General features: G+C 35.8%; 4 protein-coding genes across 5 annotated transcripts; 2 read left to right on the forward strand and 2 right to left on the reverse strand.

Annotated features, from left to right (window-relative positions):
- Nucleotides 1-1,905: 1,905 nt before the first annotated feature.
- Nucleotides 1,906-2,932, forward strand: LOC18034999 (tropinone reductase homolog At2g29170; the record flags this gene model as incomplete). Its single annotated transcript, XM_024179933.1, has 3 exons — nt 1,906-1,997; nt 2,071-2,278; nt 2,744-2,932. Coding segments are annotated over 3 exons (489 nt in total), but the record flags the coding sequence as incomplete, so codon positions are not given.
- Nucleotides 2,933-8,983: 6,051 nt separating this feature from the next.
- Nucleotides 8,984-10,970, forward strand: LOC18034994 (probable protein phosphatase 2C 24). The gene is made up of 3 exons (XM_006424848.2): nt 8,984-9,724; nt 9,882-10,202; nt 10,316-10,970. Exons 1-3 carry the CDS (start codon nt 9,209-9,211, stop codon nt 10,766-10,768), a joined length of 1,290 nt encoding a protein of 429 aa, XP_006424911.1. The 5' UTR covers nt 8,984-9,208; the 3' UTR covers nt 10,769-10,970.
- Nucleotides 10,971-12,936: 1,966 nt separating this feature from the next.
- On the reverse strand, nt 12,937-16,639 carry LOC18034677 (methylsterol monooxygenase 2-2). 2 transcript variants are annotated; one of them, XM_024178909.1, is made up of 7 exons: nt 16,479-16,639; nt 15,663-15,800; nt 15,168-15,313; nt 14,889-15,008; nt 14,571-14,783; nt 14,387-14,467; nt 12,937-13,358 (listed from the first exon to the last, which is right to left on the reverse strand). In XM_024178909.1, exons 3-7 carry the CDS (start codon nt 15,230-15,232, stop codon nt 13,277-13,279), a joined length of 561 nt encoding a protein of 186 aa, XP_024034677.1. In that variant the 5' UTR covers nt 15,233-15,313; nt 15,663-15,800; nt 16,479-16,639; the 3' UTR covers nt 12,937-13,276. The 2 variants fall into 2 exon arrangements, with proteins under 2 accessions (XP_024034677.1, XP_006424914.1); XM_006424851.2 differs by having other exon boundaries at nt 16,471-16,573.
- A 1,464-nt stretch (nt 16,640-18,103) lies between these two features.
- LOC18034823 (eukaryotic translation initiation factor 3 subunit G) lies at nt 18,104-20,311 on the reverse strand. Its single transcript, XM_006424853.2, has 2 exons — nt 19,828-20,311; nt 18,104-18,819 (listed from the first exon to the last, which is right to left on the reverse strand). Exons 1-2 carry the CDS (start codon nt 20,171-20,173, stop codon nt 18,284-18,286), a joined length of 882 nt encoding a protein of 293 aa, XP_006424916.1. The 5' UTR covers nt 20,174-20,311; the 3' UTR covers nt 18,104-18,283.
- Between the last annotated feature and the right edge of the window lie 800 nt (nt 20,312-21,111).

Consider the following 21,111-nt stretch of genomic DNA (forward strand, 5'->3'; position numbering starts at 1 on the left):
TGAATATTTGAAAAAGAACAAGACTACAAATCATCTGAGCAATGTGACACCATAGACATAGGAACAAAACATGACTCTTTATTTACAGTTGAAAATAAAGCTTGATGAGTTTTACTTCCAGGCTCAAGTTTCAGCTTATACAGACCCTTCATAGCTACACCCTCCAGCAAAACTGTCATCTTCTTCTTGTCCTTGAGAAAGCAAGTATTTCCACAAAATTCAATGATCAAGGAATTATCAGAAGTAAGCTTAGAAATGCTTAAAAGATTTTTGGTGATGTGTGGCACAAATAAAAGATTTTTGAGCAATAATCTATGATTTCCAACTGCTAAATGAGTGCTTCCTATATGAGAAATAGTAAGGCCATGTCCATTACCAATTAAAAGCTTTTCATTACCTTCATAAGGCTCACTGATGCTGAGGTTATTGAGATCATTGGTTAGGTGGTGAGTTGCTCCACTATCCAGGTACCAGTCATCATCCATTACTGCTTCTGGTGTTGCCATATAAGCTGACATATTTCTTTGACTGTAGCCTTGATTGAAAACTTGATTGTGATGTGGATACCTTGTGACTGGAATGAAATCCTTGTTGAACCTATCCTTGCAGGTAGCAGCAGTGTGTCCTATGATGAAGCACACTTGGCATCTAGGTTGATATGGCTGTGAAAAATGACCAGGCACATGACCAGGCATTTGAGTTCTCTCACCTTGATTCCAAGATCTTCCTCCATGCATGTTATTTCCTCTTCCACCTTTCCTTCCTCGATAGAAATTTCCACCTTGATTCCCTCTAAAATTTCCTTGCATCATGTATCCAGAATTTTCAGATCTTGATGCATCTTGATTAAAACCAGATCTTGAGTTGTATGTTCCAAAACCTTTCTTATTATTGTTCCCTTTCTGAACAAAATTTGCAGCAAACGCCAGATTTGCATCCATAGTTTCAGCTAAAGCTTGTTGTTCTAACATTCCCTCATGTGTCATTAACATAAAGAGTGATTCTGATAAATCGAGATCTAATCCTCTTCTTGTGATCAAAACTGCTACAGGATTGAATTCTGAACCAATTCCTCCTAACACACTCATCATAAAGTCATAGTCACTCATTGGTGCTCATGCTGCTGCCATGTTATCTGATATGCCTTTCATTTTGTGAAAATAGTCATAAACACTCAAATCGTTCTTCTTTGTCAACATCATTTGATTCTTCAGTTGCAATGCTCTGGTTTTGTTTTGTGAGCTAGAAAGTTTTTCCAGAGCTTTCCAAACTTCAAAGGAAGTTTTGCATCCAAGAACAATTCCGAGAACACTCTCAGTCATGGAAGAGAGTAGCCAACCTAGCAACTGCTGATCAGTTCGCTTCCACATCACAAACTCAGAGTTCGGAATCCTCTGATCTGTGTATGGTGCTGTGATTAAACCATCAATATATCCTTCTAATCCATTTCCCTGAATGGATGCCAATACTTGCATTTTCCAGATCAAATAATTTGATCTGTCGAGCTTAATTGGTGTAGGAAAGGTATAGGAAACAGTTGTGGTTTGATTTAAGCTTGATGATGCCATCTAGCTCTGATACCAAGTTAGAATTCACAAACCTTAAGCATACAATCTGTTTGGCTAGCAGGAAAGTGACGAAGGAAGAAAGAAAAGATAAACTGAATAAGAGAATTTTATTAATCTCAAATCACACACTTACATTCAAGCTTTCATCAACTTATATTGCTGATTAACAGAAGTAACAACCTCTGTAACAGCTGTCAAATAACTATTGGTTAAGCTAAGCTAAACAATAACAATCTAACTAATTTGTCCAGCTCAGCTATCCAGCTCATCAATCCTAGTCAAGTGAATCTCAGCCATTGATCTGCTGCTGTTGATTAAGCATCTCAACACCAATTAATGTGTGGTACAGGCATATGACCACGACCGGCAAGATAGATGGAGTCTTCAGGGCATGACAGCTCTTGTTACTGGTGGAACCAAAGGACTCGGGTACGCATATCGTTCTTGTTGAATTTCTCACTTGATTGTTCCTAATTCTTTTGAATAATCAACAAATAAACAGGCATGTTGTTGTGGAGGAATTCGGAGTGCTCGGAGGAATTGTGCATACATGTGCCAGGAATGAAGCAGAGCTCAATGAATGTTTACGTGAATGGAAAACCAAAGGCTTCAAGGTCACCGGTTCAGTCTGTGATGCATCATCTCGAGCAGAAAGAGAGAAGCTTATGAAACAAGTCTCCTCTCTGTTCAATGGCAAACGAAACATCCTTGTATGTCAACCTTAATTTATTCATTCAAACCTGATCATTAATTATTAAAGGATTTTGGTTTTGGGGGCGCCTAAATGGTAACATTATATACCTGACTAGGCTATAACATAAAATCTCAAAATTGAAGAGGAGGCTGCAATGGATAAATCATAAAATTCAGAAGGCTATAATTAATGTAAAAACAAGTGGGCAAACATAAAATTCACATTTAATAATACGTTTTCAATATATTTTCTTATTTTTCTTAATTTATTTTTTTATTTGCATTTAGTTCCGCCACTGACGATAGCTGTGGATTATATACTGGAAGTTAATTCTGTCGCGCCTTGGTTGAACTCCCTTAGCTGAATATATAAGAACTAATATATACCACTTGCGCTTAATTCATTCTGTTAACTATATATATCTAAGTCTTAGTTGAAACAACAAATAAAACCAAAATTGGATTGTTTGAAATGTTCCCAGCATCTATCTAATGAGAAATGCTTGGAGGAAATTAAACGTCGAACACCAATGGCACGCATTGCAGAGCCAAAGGAGGTGTCTTCTTTGGCAGCATTTCTATGCATGACTGCAGCCTCCTACATAACTGGCCAGACTATTTGTGTGGATGGAGAATTTGCAGTGAATGGATTTTTCTTCCCAATCACCTGATCATGACTTACAGTTTCAAACAGCTTAGCTAGCTAAAAAAAAAAAGGGGCAATTTTTAATTTTATCCCACTTGCACTCATAAATTTTTTATCTGTAATTTTTCTTGATCTGTTTAGCAATGATAAATCCAATGGCTCTGTATCTTCTTTTGTGGTGAATATTGCTTGTTTGTCATTTGTTCATTCATAACTGGAACGCAATTTTACAACTTTACATCATCAGTATTGATTATTAGCTCCTAAATATACTCAGAGATTATTTTTATTAATTATATGAATTAGCCAACCTCTCATAAGTGTGAAGAAAGTGGTTCAAACTCTCACAATAATTTAAATTTTCTTCCCAATGGAGAAGTTATAGACGTCTTTCTATACTTTGTATCTGGAGTACTTGGGGGTAGGTCTTGGTGGGAAAGTCATAGACACCTTACCATACTTTGCATCTGGAGTACTTCACTTCATTTCCTCTGCAGTATTGGGCTTTGGCGGTATTTATCATGCACTTCTAGGACATGAGACTCTTGAAGAATATTTTACATTCTTCAGCTATGTGTAGAAAGATAGAAATAAAATGACCACCATTTTGGATATTCACCTAATCTTGTTAGGTATAGGTGCTTTTCTTTTAGTATTCAAAACTCTTACAATCAGCAACTACTATAAATTTTAGATAGATGGTGAAATCTCTGACTAAATAAATGCCAAAACCAAAGGAATTAAATCAATTATCTGTAAAAGAATAGTGCAAGTCAAAATATATAGGCTAAATGCATAAACTATCATAGCAGAGGTAAATAAAGCAGAAGATATACGTCCCAAATGAAGATGATGTATATAGCAAATGAATTATTGTGGCCAGACATGATAAATAAGGTTTAAAATTTATATCTGTTGAACAGATCAATCAAAGAGAGATGGACAAATGGAGGAATACGGAGAGCTAGGCGAAATTGTGCGCACATGTGCTAGGACTGAAGCGGAGCTCACTGCAAAGGCTTCAAAGTCACCGCTCCATTACTAAAAACAAAATTTAATTCCTCATTTTATTTGGATTTCAAATAATCAGTTGCGTTGTCAAAGTCAAGCTGCAAGTGTTTACCCAACAATTTGACGGTTTGGCTCTAGCAGCTACTTAAATGTACAAAATGATTAAATCAAACCGGATCTAATTAATTACTTGGATGACTGACTACTACGTTGATGAAGTTTGAATAACTCAAGATGCCCAATATCTTGCGAACAATATCACAGCATAGCCCAATATAATTCCTAATGAAGGCCCGTAAAGGGCTTCATCTCTGTCTGGGCTTTGAAATTATTTCAGAACTCGTCCGTTATATTTATATCCTAATATACGATATTATTAATTTTCTTGATAAAATCAAAAAAAAAAAAATTTGAAACAATGAAGAAAAAAATTATCTAATAACGATAATTTTATTGTGATAAAAATATGTTTACAAAATTTATTCGAAATGATAGGGATATTTAATTGAAATTCTATTGTAACTTTGTGTTGTTTCTTATAATTTTATTTTTTTAAAAAAAAAAAGAGGGAGAGAGAGATATGTGGAAAAAAAAAGAGTGGGATTTTTTAAGAGCTTAAAAAGGGTATTAGGCAGTGTGCGCTAATTCCTAGCATAATATATTGAAGTCTTATATACTTTCTAAAAATTGGCCTAATTGTTATATTTTATTTGATGAGTGCATTCACTTGACCCCATTTCATATCTCACTTGACCCCATTTCATATCTCTGTGGCTTTTTCTTATTTGAGAAACATATGCTTGATCATTGAAGTAAATATTATATTTACATAGAGAGAGAAAATAGTTCTCTAGTGTGGGCACCTTAATTTTTCTTTTTCTTAGTGCAGACACATTATTAAACTATGGTTTAATAATCAGGTTTGAATGCACTATAAAATCATGTGGCATATTAAAGACAATTAAATTGTGGATTAAACCACATAATTTATTAGTGCATGGAAAGAGGGTGTTTGTTCCGGCCGGTGAAGATACCATAATTTTATTAAAATGAAAATGTTATTAAAATATAAAATAAATAAATTTTAACATATTAAAAATTATTTTTTTTAGTATGTCACTTGAGAGAAAATGTCAGATGGAAGGGACAAAAAAATTACTCATTCAACTATCATCATTGAAAACGCAGATTATCTGCCTAACTCCGTATAAAAAATTGGAGGCTGAAACAGTGACGGCCACTTTAGTATTACAGATTGAACTCGTAACCGTAAATTCGTTGAAGAAGATCAGTCGGCTGGGGCACGTGTACATCCACAATGATAACTATTTGTTGCGTATAATTATGACACTTTCTTCCAAAAGCAAGCGACCCTACCCTGTTTAAAAGATTAAACTCCATAATTAAATTCTGAAATTTTGGTGGCATGTACATGAAAAAATTTATTAATTTGTGACGGTGATTGTTTAATTAAATTATGGAGTTTAATGAATTACACAAATAAATGGGTTATGCTACGGTATAATCGTGGTATCATGTTATAACTATATTCAGTCATTAGATATACTTAAATGGGTGGGGTTCACTAATATGTAATGGCTAGATATAGTTGTGGCACGGTAGTACAGTTGCACTACAGGTTTTTCTCACTTAAATTATGTAATTATAATTTATTATTACAATTATAATATTTTGACAGTCCAATTACTTCACCACACTCTTAAATAAACTAATATTTTACAAATTACAACAATTACTGGTGATGAAATCATCTCAAAACGCCAGAATTTATTAAATTAATTAATTAATTAATTGATACTGTCTAATGAAAGGTTGGATGGGTGATAATGCATAACTTAGCGAGAATCTTTGACCTAATCAATTCTTGTTGTCACTACTCTTAAATGCACACATGGTTACTAAAATTTTTGTTAGATGGAGAAGCGTACCAAACACAACGCCCTGTTGCTTGCACCCCAATAAAATATTATTGGAAAAGGAAATAATATGATTGTTGGCACTTCTTGAAATTATATTCTATATTCAATCAATTAAAATAAGCTATCATTGTTTTTGGTAATTAACTTCACTGAACCTAATTTCTTTCTCCTTATTCATACACGAAAACAAAGAATGGGTCATTCAGAATACTAAAATTGGTACGAATTTTGGTTGATTGACTAATGGAAAGGTAAGAGAGACGTGCATTAAAATATTCACGAAATTAAGTGGACCGAGTGATTAATTAATTAATATTAGTTAAGAAAATTGAGGGTCGTTTAGTTTTTTTTTTTATTTTCTTATTAAAAATCAAATCAAATCAAATCAAACCAATCCTTATCCAACAACGTTCTTTTAATTGCCACTTAATAAGAATCAACAACATTTTGCCTCCCTCAAACAAGAAGCCAACACATGCGTGAATGGATATATATTGTTGATCAATCTTGAATAATCGATCCAAATCGACAAATTAAACAATCTACCACCACGAAGAGCTAGCTGATTCAATTAAACGGCAAGGTTTCACCGGATGATTATAAAATATAAACCATAAAAATTAATTGGTTAAAAAAGTTGACTTATGTACATACCTCCAAATTTAGTTAATTAATTAATAATTTCAAGAGCGAGCTTCACTAACATTCCTTTCAAACTTTCATCTACATCGCACGGCGTTTTTTTAATTTATTAAAATAATAAGAACTCATATCATCGGGATTTGCCGCTATATAAATACATAATATAATTAAAAATTGTACCGCAGAAACCTATGAGTGATGCCATTTAAATAAACGTTATTGTACGTATTAGGAGAAAGAAAACAAATTTTAAAAAAGATCTCTATTTTGTGAGAAATTTTAAAATATTTCGTAACAATCAATTGATGTATGCATGATATATATAATTTAATTTAATATAATTTTTACTTATACGATAATTTATAAAATAAATATACCTATATTATAATATTATTTATTTATTATATGACTGATACGGTAGATTAAATGTATTCTAAAATTTCTCTTATTTTGCATGTTAAAACTACCGCATCGATTTTATTGTACCATCAATAGTATCTTATCAATATGCTGTGTGCATTTTACTCAAAGATTGAAACACAAATTGATAGTATTGTTTTTTTCCAATGAATCATTAGTTATTTGAGCACTAGTTCAAGGAAATAAAGTTGAGCAGTCTCTCTCAAGCTCTCACATCCATTATCCAACAGGCAACAAACCATGGCTGAATAATTGAAGTTCTTGGATACATCTCACGTTCTAACCAAATATCATATCGTGCCCCATCATCATTTTGCTTGCGTAAAACGTGTCATTTCTAGCCTCTTAACTTGCATTAATTTCATTCCCGAGATAGAGAGAGAGAGGAGGGGGGGGGGGGGGGGGAAAAAACAAAGACACTTACAATAGTTATTCCTACAAACCCAAGTTAGGATTTTATTAACCCTAAACGCAAAACCCAAAAATCTGCTAGGGTGTCCCTTCACGCATGCAGAGCCAAAACACAGCCGTATCCCCAACAAGTGTCACTCATCCAGAGCCCAAGACATATTGTCGTTGTTGTTCATTACATGCATTTAGCCAAATGTTATTCAGAGTGAAAGGCCTAAAGGTTAAAGGAGACTTCACGCCATGTAAATTATGGCTCATGCAAAATCAACTTCACCCACGTAATGCCTATACACTGAACACGAGTCACTGCCACACTGTTACTCTCTCAACGTGTCCTCTTCCTTCCGCCACGTAACCTCACGCCACCCTTCCCAGCCACGTGTCCTTCATTAACCCATGTGATCTATCGGCGTGTCCCCGCTTCGGGTTCCGTTACTTAATCTTTTCGTTCTGGTTTTCCCGCAATATTGTTCGCCTAGGAAAGGAGGAAAAATGAAAACCAACGCCCGGGACCCCAGTTTTTGTACTTTGTAAGACGAAGATGACCTAACTTCAGTACTTAACCCTAGTTCACTTACTGCTCTAACTAGGGTTACTCTCGTGATTGCCTTGTCTGGCACGTGTCACTTCACTTTATCCTCTTGTCAACTTCACGCACCATATATAGTAGTACAATTGCCTGCCAGCCAGATCATAGCGCGTGGAGCCCTATTCTCTTTAGCCTTTAGGCTTTAGGGGGGGTCAAGTGGTCCCGACGCCCCAGTATTCGTATCTGTCATTAGCACGTTGTCCAATCGTTGCCCTCCACGTTCATATACGAATCCAGTTTGGTGATTGTGTTTGCTGCCAACCTTATTTAAACAATTTGAGTACGATTAAGGGTTGTTCAGGAATTTATGTGAACAATACTGGGGCCAAACCATGAATTTACAAATCATGTGGGGTCGGTTTAACACTTTAACAAACGGGAAGGGGTCCCGGGTGGAGGGAAGTGCAGTGTGATTTTTACACGTGTTTGAGGATGGAAGAAATGGGGTGCCTAGATATTCCTTGGGTGTCAACGACGTTGACAGGTGGACCCACGTTTCAACATCATAAGTGATACGTACTAGCATTTGATTGGACCACAACACCCAAGCCAAGCCGAATAAAGTTGGAGCCTTCAACTTAAAATTAAAAATAAAAGGAAAAAGAAAAAAAATAATCTTGGCTTAATTCTCGTATTTCACGATGCAGGGACACGTGTTATCAACGAGAAAGTGAAAATTAATAAATAAAGAAAAAAGAAGAAGGAAAAATTTTAAAAAGTTTTTATCATTCAAACCGAAACGACGCCTTAGAGGTGGACCAGGACCATATGCGTGTCAGAAAAAGGAAGGCTCTCTTATCTCGTTGTTTCTGTCCCATAGGGCCACGTTTGTCCCCACCAGATTAATAGATACACGTGTTGGATCTTAACGGAGGCAGAAATGCTAGCAGCAGCAAGCCAACGGCTGAGATGTGTCGATTTAGGCAGAGACGCACTGCGTCACGCACACTAGCACCTGTTCGGTCAGCCCCGTGACGGAATTGGGGCAGGCTGCCCGAAAGAAGCATGAAACGGCACAACAAAAGCAACCAACCACCTCATTAGCAGGACCCTACGTAAAAGGCTTTTCCCTTCTTCTCAAACCCCATGGGTTCTCTTTTAAAGACTCCTCTTGAGCGCGCAAACATTCTCTTTTACCCGTTCCATTTTCATTTTCTCATGTCGATCAATAATATAGCGTGATTCATTAAAAAACGAAACCATTTTTGCTAACAAATTAAGCTCGCAAGACAAAACATAAAGAGAATCTTGAATTTCGTTACGAACTTCCTTGACATTAAAGAGTGTGATGGCGGAGATCTGCTGTGGAGTGGTGAGCGAGAGTGAGGCAACGACGTCGTGCGAGACAAGCTCACGTACGGCGAGGCGTAGGCGAATGGAGATCAGACGGTTCAAGTTCGTTTCAGGCGTGATCCCCTCGGATACTGAGGAAAATGAGAGACTAAAACGGCAGAAGCTAGAGGCTTATCCGACGTCGTTTTCTCGTGACTGGGAAAACGCGCTGGAGAACTGCGTTTCAGACGAAGGCGAAATGCAAGAGCAACAACAGACGAAGATAGAAAATGGACGATCGAAAAGAAAAGATGTGGTTTTACCGAGTGAGTCTTTGAGCACGTTACCCTTAACAACTGCTTCACTGGATCCAAACTCGAATCCTAAATACGGCGTCTCTTCTGTTTGTGGAAGAAGAAGAGACATGGAAGATGCAGTAGCTGTTCACCCGTCGTTTTTTCGCCAAAATTTCGAAACTGCCGCTGATGAATTGCACTACTTCGGCGTTTACGATGGCCACGGCTGCTCTCATGTAAGTTCAAAATCGAAACCCCCAAAAAAAATAATTGTAATTCACTTTGCAAAGTTGAAAATCTTTTTTTTTTCATTTATTTTATTATTGTTTTTTTTTTTTTGGGTGAATGTTGATCACTTTTCTGAACTCATTTTTTATTTCATATTTATTGAAGGTGGCGATGAGATGTAGGGAAAGGTTGCATGAGTTGGTGAAGGAAGAACTGGAGAGAAACAAGGGAACGGATGTAGCGGGATGTAGAGGGGCGTTGGAGCGAAGCTTCACGCGTATGGACAAGGAGGTGAATGAGTTTAACGAAGGGGTGGTGAAAGCCACCTGTAGGTGTGAGCTTCAAACGCCTGAATGCGATGCCGTTGGGTCTACTGCTGTTGTCGCCATAGTAACCCCAGATAAAATAGTGATTGCCAACTGCGGTGACTCGAGAGCCGTTTTGTGTCGTAACGGCAAGGCTCTACCGTTGTCGTCTGATCACAAGGTTGCTATTGTGGTGTTTTTCTTTTTCTTTTTTCTTTTTCTGAGGAGATGAAAATTAAATTAATAGAATTCAAAAGTTGACTCAATTTCATTTGGTGGTTTCGGTGTATGCAGCCGGACCGACCGGACGAATTGAACCGGATCCAGGAAGCGGGAGGGAGGGTAATCTACTGGGACGGGCCGCGTGTCCTTGGGGTTTTGGCCATGTCCAGAGCGATAGGCGACAACTACTTGAAGCCTTATGTCACCTGTGAACCGGAGGTGACGGTCGTGGATCGGACGGCGGCGGACGACTGCCTAATACTAGCAACGGACGGTCTGTGGGACGTGGTGTCAAACGAGACGGCATGTGGGGTAGCGCGTATGTGCCTGCGTGGAAAAGGGCGGGCGCCCCTGGCGGCCGCTCCGGGTGCTGTACCGGATGTTAGTAATAACAACGGAAGCGGTGAGACGACGGACAAGTGTTGCTCGGACGCGTCGTTGTTGCTGACGAAGCTGGCATTGGCCAGGCACAGTACGGATAACGTGAGCGTGGTTGTGGTGGATCTCAGAAAAGCGGCCACGTAGTGACAGCTCTTGGTTTCTACATGTGTGGCCCTTTCCGTTTAAGGTTAATTAATTGGTTGTTGTGTTTGGAAGTGACTCGAAAAAATGGAAGAAACGAAAATGGCAAAATCACAAAGCTTGTGGTTTTGCTGGTTTTTTTTTTTTTTTTTTTATAACAGATGATGTTTTATTTCGTTCAAGTGAGAAGGGAATATGATTATTATTATATTATTATATTATATTATATTATAATGTTGATAGAACCTGTGCATAGGAGCTTCTGCTTTCCCGTACTTATCAAATGCACGCTCTATTTGTTTGAACATAATTCAGAAAGATGATGATGATGACTCCAATGTTCGAAACGGGTTTTTCACGTGAGTTGAAAATGGAAAATAAAAAATTCAGAAAAGATGAGGCACCTATCCAAAATTTAGGTCTTCGGAACTCACGTAAAAAAAATATATAATTATGAATTAAAGGTTAATAATATTAAGAAAATTATAATTATAAAATAAAAATTAATAATATGATTTAAATATAAATTTTAAATAATAATTTAAATGAGATATAATGAATTTTTTTATTTTATGGGTGAAAATATAATTTTGCAGATATAAGAGTTAAATGCATCCTTAGCCCGTCAAGATTACGTGCAGGCTGCCGGTGAGTGATGTTTTGGCGTCGGCGGAAACAGAATTCTGTTTGGTAGTTACCTTTGAAGTTTTCTGTGCGTGCGTCCACATTGCGTGACGAGAGTCCATTAAAGAAAAATAAGAACACCTCCTCTCAATTCTCAAATTGAAAAAGAGAGAGAGTTCAACTAGAAAATCACGTTTCAATATTCGAAGAAACTGTTGGAGGAGGGAGGAAATGACTCGTGCATGGTTGTGGGTGGGTGGGGTCAAGAGAGATTTGGTGGGAATGAAAGGAGGAAGGACGCCAAAACACGATCACGAGGGACAGAGGAATGCTTTTAAGCTCTAACCAGGCATATACAGGTGTACTTTGGAAAACCAAAAAAAAAAAGTTGGTTTGATTCTAGTTCTAGTGTCCGTTCAAAACAGTATTCCTGAAAATTTTGTTCGGTGAGACTTTGACGGATTGATATCCAGAATCAATACCTGTGTCTTGCTTATTGGATTTAAGAGAATTACAAAGGATATGGTGGTATCTCTTTGCGTGTGTCAAATGTCAAGCTTTCTGTTTATTATTATTAATGTGGTTTGATTTTTTGCATGTGTTTTTTTTTTTTTTGCTGCAAGAAATGTCCCTTCGTGCGTGCGCATGACCTAAAAAGAAAAAGTAAATGAATGTCTTCTACGTGTCTCCAGTGAAATTGTTGTTAGTTCCAACAAAACTCGCAACTGGGGTGACTGCTCCGTGGTCTTGGTCTACACCCAACCTCTGGAAATAACACCTGTCTCTTATCTTCATATTTTGTAGTTCCACTTTAGTATTACAATACTGTAGTTCTTAGGTTATTGTTATTGTGAAAAAAAAATAATAATCACATATAATAAATATAATTTTTAAATATTAAAGTTAACAAAATTTATAAAGATATAATAAATTTTTTTATAATAAAAGAATAAAATAAAATAAAATAATCTTTTTAATTACAACAATTAATATTTAGCAAACTCTTTGGTTTAGCTCAATCCCAAACGGAATATAAGCCAGATATATCTCTGTTGTACCCAAATTGCGAAGTAACAAAAAAAAAAAAAAAATCTTTTTAACTATAATATGCTACAAGAACATTAGAACACAATCATTGCATTGGAGGAATGCATATAATTTGTCCTCCTACACTTGGGCATCAGTTACCCAGCTCCAGTCCAAAATCTAAACTCTTTTGCGGTTGCAGTGACAAGTTTGTAGAAACTGCACATCAATCAACTCATTTCTCTCTTTCACAACATCACAATATTGATGGAAAACTTGAGCGATATGCACTATCTAGCTGGAAACCGACAGAATGATGCTCTTATCACCCTCAATAAAGAAATATTAGAATGACAGGTCTAAGTTGTAATCTCTATTGCTTTTCCCTTTTTGCATCATCAGGCAATTAATTATATAATAAGTTTGCAATTTCTACGGAACATGCTTTTGTATGGATGATGACGATGATTATCATCCTCCTCATTAGTCATAATAATAATAAAAATTCAGTGGGTACAGCAAGTCCCGGATATGTTAAACAGCATTGAGTTCACGGCTTAAAATCATTAAGAAATCAAGGGAGTTTAAAAGGATCTACAGCATAACCCCATTTGTTGAAAATATAGCACAGGAATTTCACACTAACGAAAGAAACAAGAAGGTATTAAAAAAATATATCCAAAGAAATCTTTCCGATGATTACAGACTACTACAAGCTGAAAACATTAACAGCAAGAAACAACTAAAAGGTGGTTTCACACAAGATGAGGCAGGGACAGACAAAACCTTTTCCAAGATGCCCTTTAGCCAGGAACCCGATTTTCTAATTTTGAATCTAACCAAAAAAAGAATTTTCTACCGTTACATCTGCTTGGGGTCATCTTCAATTCCAAAACTCTTTAGTGCTTTCAGCTTTCTATAACCCTTATCAGTACCAAATATCCTGAAAGAATGTACAAAAGGATCGTCAGAGCATAGTTCCACGCATTATTATCTTAATGCCCCTTCCATTTTTATAAAAATACCAATAAAGAAATGATTTCCTGTTTTCAGAAATTTTATTACTATGTCAAACAAAGCTTGATCTTCAAACTTTAATTCAGACAGTCTGATTGTTGGACAGGTAATGCCTTTAAGCAACTTTTACCAAAGAGAAAAGAAAATTCACAATAAGAAACATCTACCAAAGAAAAGAAAAAATGGAAAAGCAAGCAAGATATGGAGAATAAGTATGTGACAATAAAAAGCATCAGATTCTTGGCAAGGTAATGTATCTAAAACAAAGGGTAGGCAGCTGTGAAAGACATTCTTATTGAGGAGACCAAAGACATCATAATAAAATCTAATAACAAGTATCTTTCTATATACCTCATCAAGTACAACCAGAACTTTAACTAAATTGATGAGTTTTCTCTCAAATAAGGACTAAATACAATTAACGTCCATTCTCTGTATGAGTACCCATGGCCATACCCACATTAGGGGTGAAAATAACACAAGCAACACGACAACAAACATCAATCTTCTTTTGTGGTGTACGAGAAGACGCTAAAAGTCTCTTATGCTCAACTGCAACTTCACAACTAATCAAATTTGACAATTCTTAGCCTTTAAATATTTTTTTTGTAGGCATATGAACTCTACCTTGCTATATCACTTTATTATTGGAAGGTCATGCCTCAAACGAGCAGGTGGAACATCAAGTCAAATCTAGGATGCTCCGGCAACAGATTCATTTGACTAAACTTTGAAAGAAAATTTAATTATTCCTATGACGTCAACTAACCAAAATATATCAACCTCAGAAAATTCGAAAACCAGGCATGGCCATAGAATTTAAAAGCATGACCTATGAAGATAACCTGAGAGAGAAAAAAAGTGATCCTATTACACTTAAATAGTTGCAGAAGGCACTCTAGCAACACAAGAGAAATATACATATGATCAAAACAATGTATCCCAAAAACTCACCAGTCCATGTAAACAAAAGTTGATGAATAATTGCCAGATTTGGTATAGAGCAAACGATGATGATAGTCATGAAAATCAGCACTGGAGATTTATGAAACAAATATTTCAGGAACAGATGAGAAAAAACCATTGAACAAAATAACCAAGCTCAACAAGACTATCTAGAGAAATTTTACAAACTCACCCCCCATACAAAGGTATAAAGTTTGAGAGGCTCCATGGGAAATGGTAACCACAATGTGCCTCAACAGTCTCCAATACTCTGAGCACCATCCACAACCAGAGAGTCATCAAATGGGGCCCAGTGATGGCAGGACCGACAATGGTAGCAAAGCCAAGGAACAGTATTTCAGCAGGGTGAGCATATTCAGATGTGAGCCCAAATGGTGTTGCATATCTGCATACAGATAAGAAAACACATACAAGTTCTTGCAAGAAAGACCAGGCAAATGATATTGCACAGATGTTAGCCCAGACAAAAGTACTTAATACACAGTCTTACTCATGATGGACACTGTGAACGTGTTTGTACAACCATTTCGTGTGTAGTATGCGATGTCCCCAGTAGAAAACAAAATCTTCCAGGATGAAGTAGAATATTATCTGTGATAGAACCACTTTCCTGCAGAACCAAAAGTAGGATCAAGCTAAGTAACCTTTACAAAAGATGAAATTCATTCATGTGCGCAGAGGAATTGATAAAAATCTACAACCAAAATTATATCTAATTCTTTAATATCTAAATGAAAAAAGCTTTAGTGCATAAAGAACCTGAAAATACCAGGACGGCAGAGGAAGACTACTTTGCATCCCCATGTATTTGAAGACAGGATAGGAGAAAATCATGACAGGTAAATTCACACCAAAGTGATACAGCAGTAGCCGAGTAATGCATTTCTCCTGGGCTGCAGGACTATTATTTTTTGTCTGAATAGAAGTAGAAATTAGTAAGAGCATTAAAAAAAAAAAAAAGAGAGGTACATTACCTATGCGAAGATCTCTAACATAAGCAGGTTAGCCATTTAACAAAGAAGCAAGCATCAAACAAGTTGTAACATGAGTTTAATTGAAAAAAAAAAGTGATACCTACACTATTTTTAGTGGCCTAAAGTCAGTGGTGCTGTCATCACATAAGCTAGCTAAAGAGTACCGTGACAGTTCAATTTTTTTTTAATTGTTTTATTAATTATTACAATGTCTTGCTTTCATATACTTGACAAACATAATAAGAAATGAGACACCACTAATTCGAACAGCAAAAAAGAAAGAACAAAACCTGAATTTTGTACTTGCTCAGCCATCCTGCCCTCTCAAGATATATAAAAGGAAGTCCAGCTAAGAAAAAGATGCTTTCATGAAGAAAGAAACTTCCTAGACACGCCAGTTGAAAATCGCTGAAATGTGTGATGAGATACTGCGTCATAGACAAAGACAGAGTTGCAAGAATTATAATATAACTCAAGACGATAAACAGTACTGAGAAATGGAGAAGAACATAATCACACTAAAGAAATTCGACGAAAATCAATCAATACCAAAAGTACCAAGCTGCTAAATCACACATAACCCTTTTTCTCATCTAAGAAGAGTAAATTATAATTTCAACTAGCAATAAATTCTACACATGCAGCCATGCACACCGGCAATAACAAAAGGATTAACTAGAAATTCTTGATCTTCTTGTGATTGCTCAGTTGTCATGAATTGCCCAAACAACTATTTGCAATAAACAAAGATCTAACTAATGGTGATTCGATTTCACAAGTCACTAGTCTAATCAGCTCAATACCCAATACGCGAGTCATTGTAATCTAACCACTTAACCCCGCCATCAACATCAAGAATCAAACAAGTACTGAAACACACATTCTAAAGTCACTGTCTTTCAATAAGCAAGAGCTTGAAACAAAAGAAAATCACAGAAACCAATGAAAAAAATTATTATTATTATTATTATTACTATCATTTTATAACAAATAAGCAATTAAACGCACAAACAGATCCACAAACACCAATGGGCAGTGAAAAAGGAAAAATCAAATCTTGAGGGAAAAGATTGAATGAAAGAGCGACAAAACCAATACCCTCCAACCAGATTCAATGATCGAAGCCATGAAACTCGATCCCTGGCAGAGACAGCAAATGTGGCTGAGTAATTCAAATGCTTTTTTGTCAATGGAGAGTAAGACTGGAGGAGTGGAAGTTTTATTGAGAAGCAACAAGGGCCACCCACCGGATTAGACAGTCTGTCGAAAGGAATCTGGGCTTAGTTTGGGCCCTCTTGTATAATATTATTACACAAATTAATAAATCAACCTTAAAAAAATTGAAATATATATATAACTAGTAATAAAATATGACACGTATACTCTTTAACAGATTACCTGTCGTGGCTTTCATTGTCGTGGCTTTTCTTTCTTTTTTAGCCAATGAACTCAACCTTTTTTGACCAGAATGTTGTCTTTGCTCGAACAGGCAGTACTAACAAATGCATGAGATGTTATGGTGCATGATGTTTTCACGTGGCCTGAGTCTTGACCATTTTCTTTATTAATTTTTAACCCCAAAATGCAAGAATCTCAAATCTTGTGAATCTGATCCCACTGGCTAATCATGTTATTGCTTGTTCATTTGACCCATATGGGTCCTTATCAATTGTACCATTTGCCTTGCCTAATTTAAATACTCACGTTGTTTTCGGAGTTTTTTAATTAATGGGTTGTCTTTGGAGTTTTCGGTGAAATGGTTTGTGTGTGCATAAAAACACTCAAAGAAATTTGAGAAAATCAGTGGGATCGTGGGGGAGGTTTCGGGTTTTAATTAGTGAAATTTTTATCCGGAGTAAATGCAATTCAGTGGCGAAGCCACTGAGGAAGACAACATTTTTTTATGGCTTAACTAAATTATGAATTTGCCCTCGTTTGACTAATTAAAAATAACGAGGTGGCATTTGTTTTCTAGTCTGAAATTTAAATGTATTTGAATTTGGCTGAAATTTAAATTGGCAAAACCTTGAATGACTAATAATTTTTTCAAACTCCACTATGTGTCAACTTATTATATTATAATTTATAATTCAATTAATTAATATTTACTTAATTACTGAAAATTTTCTTGGTTTCGATTTTATTGTATCTACAAAATAGTATATCTATTTCCTAAAATCATCTGCGCATGTACATGCACAATTTTGAATTTTGGTTTGTGATCGGAGCTTCATTCACAGAACTTGGGGAATATGGTTTTATAATATGGGGAATATGTATATTTATTATTTAATAAGGATATTTTGAGACATAATATTTATTTCTTTTTTTTTTAGTTAAATAAAAGTCACGGAACTTTATTTTTATATTCAGATATAAGTATCTAAAAATCAAACATAAATTACAAAAATCAAAAACATAAATTTGAAAAAAAAAATTAAAATTTTCAGACTTAAGACGTTTAACAAAGTCTTAAGTTTAAAATTTATTTTAAAAAATTTTACATATGTACATATGTATTGTTAAAAAATCTTAAATATTTTATAGCATATTTTCTTCCTTATTTGTATTTTAACTGATGCAATTCATTTTGATTTCTTATTCCCAGCCTTTGCACCATCACCATCACCACCACCATCACCATCAGTGCAATTTCATTGTGTTTGTACGAAGACAGGATGATGCGTGCAAGGAAACATAAGTGTTGCCTGGTATCTTATTAGAAATCAAATAACATTGAAAAACATTGAACCTACGGCATAAATTAAATCATCTCGAATACAAAGTACTTGTAGGAAAACCATTGTCTCTCAACAAAACACTCCAAGATCATTCAAAACTTAAGATAGTATAAAATAATACACAAAATTGATATTGTATCCCGTTAAAGCTTAAGGATAAATAGATCGATCTAGTTAGTCCTTGGAGTGGCCCATTCAACTCTGAGGATGAGATTGTCATAACCATAGCCATTCAGTTTGTTGATAGCTCTCTGAGCATCTTCCTTGTTCACAAAGTTCACAAAACCAAAACCTCTGCTTATGCCAGTCTTCTGATCAACAGCAACATAAACTCGGCTAACAGCACCAAAAGGTCGGAAGAGCTCAAGCAAGTCAGGTTCCCGAGTGTCCTCCGATAGGTTGGTGACCCTAACAGAGTTCTCATCATTCCTGCGTCTCATATCGGTTCCAGTTCTCTCCGCCCCTGCTCTCATGCCAGGAGGAACATATGTTCCCTTGGTCACGCCAGCAGCAGCAGCTGCAGTCTCTGATGCAGCTGGTTTATCAATGAATGTCTCAGCTGGAGCAGCAAGATCCTTGAAAGGGCACCTTGACGTCCAGTGATCACCCTTCTTACCACAAGTCCTACACACCATGAGAACAGCACCACCTTTCCCAAGTTGCGCCAAGGAATCTCCTGCAGCCTTTGTCTCTTCTGGTTTGCTACCTGTTACCGATTCATTAGAAGGTCAAAACAATAAGGGTCACTGTGATCAACAAAACACAATGTATTACAAACTACTTTAGGTATAGTGTCTATGTGAAACAATAGTAAGAGTTGAAATGACTCAAGACAAATGCAGTGATGTCAATTTAAGTCCATATAATGACATCAGAAAGACAGTCATATGCACCAGGCTGGAAACAAACTACAAGCCCAAACCACTCTTGACAGGATTCTATAGTTCTACAATGGGAATTATTTACATCAACCTGACTCCAATATGATCTGATACCTTTAAAAAAAATGCAAAATGAATGACGGATGTCAGAATTTCATGAGATACTGAATGGAAGTTGTGCGGTTACATTTCAAAATCTAAAGCCACCAGCATGTACACCCTGGAATCAGTGACATCCACTCTAAACTACACATAGAAACCAGACCATACTGTATGTGCTATTTTACGTCTCTACAATAAGATGATTATCAACAAAAAAAGAGAAACATGTGAACAAGATTACAAAACAAAAGTAACAAAAAATGATCTAGAAACAAGATGCGGTAATGCAGCCAAAGGGACAATTATCAAAGAAAATCCACAGCACTTTAAACTTGAGCTAAATTGACCATGCCTGTGCTGGAAAAGCAGCATTTTGAAGATATATGAAGTGAGCCTCCCTAAGACGATCAACGAAAACCCACAAAGTCACTCCAGGGATCCTTAATTATTTCACAATCACATTTTAACAACACAGAAATAGCCCTTTATCATATTTCACAAGGTTAATTTCCAATAAGTAAGGTAAGGCTTGGCAACTTTCATGTTCAAATCCGTTTATTCTAAAATAAATGTTAGATATTTGGGTTAGAAATATAAACTTCCCTAGCAAAAAAAATTATCTTCTCTATCGACCAATTCTAATTGAAACATTAAAAAAAAAAAAACCTAGATAAAGTTATTAAAACGACGTAAATTGATATATATAACTACGAAAATAGGTGTGTACAGACCAGGAGCCCTAGGCCGTTCCAGCAAGATCTCTTCGGTGGAGACCATGGTAAGTCTGCTACCGACGTCTTCGCGAACGGCGTCGCCGAACTTGGCCCAGTTTCTCCTCTCCAGCGCGCGTTTGCTGAGACGAGCGTTAGCGAGCTTGCGCACGCGCGTGGTGGTGGTTATTTTGACCTTATTGCCGTCATCGTTAAACTTGTATTCAATAACTTTCTTGACTCCGTTCTCGTCGGGGCCGATCACTTGTTTAGGCGGCAGCAGGAAGTCCAAATCCTCGCCGTCTTCTTCGTCCAGTTCGCTCCAACGGAGCTTTGGTTGGGTCGGATTTTGAGTCGAAACCGACATCTTTTTCGAATGAATCAGATTAAGAAAAACACAAGCGTTGGAGAGGATGCGAGACAAAGCGTTTTAGGGTTTGCGATTTCGATTTTTTGTGAAAGTTAAAAAAGATGGGCTATAGGCGGTGTGAGTGTCTGTAACTCAAACGGTGTCGTTTATTTCGTTTATTTGTGAAATAACCTTTTTCAGTTTTTTTTTTAATGTATTTTAATGTAACCTAACCATATGTGAGGACAGAATTTATAATGTTTTTCATTTCGGTACATAATTATGTCTTCAATTTCTGATTTTTCTAAAACTCAGTGACATGAATTTTTATTTCTTTTGACTAATGGCATATTCGCATTTCAGTTTTTTTTTTTTTTCAATTACAGCATCCATAATGGTATAAATATTTACAGTTAGATTTAATTAACAATTCACAAAATTAAAAGTTAGTTAGGATAGTATTTGAATTTCAATTACTTAAAATTTAAACTTACTGCATTGTTTAAAAAAGATTAAATAATAAAAAAGAAGTAAGCATAATCTATTGAAACTTCTATATTTTCTTTTAAAAAATATTATTTAATATTAACACATCTCAATCTTAGTTTATCCTCTTATTATTATCTCCTTTTCAACAAAATTATATTGTTCCAATTATAAATGACAAAAGAATTTAATTAGCATGTGTCGTTAAAGATTGAATAATTCATACCTGTTATTTACACATCTAAATTAATTAATATATTTACATATTTAACTTTTTATTTTGTTAGTGATTTAGAAAATATTTGTCAAATTATAGATATTAAAATCATGTCAGTGAACTCGAATATTATCCATTAATCATTAAGTAATTAGTCATTTATCCATTAAATTAAATCAATGGTAGAGATTAAAACATATAAATCAAAGTTCTATAATGATCTCATTATCAATATTGTAAAAATTCATACAAC

Source organism: Citrus clementina, unplaced genomic scaffold (genome assembly GCF_000493195.1).
Source record: "Citrus clementina cultivar Clemenules unplaced genomic scaffold, Citrus_clementina_v1.0 scaffold_8, whole genome shotgun sequence".
NCBI classification, from domain to species: Eukaryota; Viridiplantae; Streptophyta; class Magnoliopsida; order Sapindales; family Rutaceae; genus Citrus; species Citrus x clementina.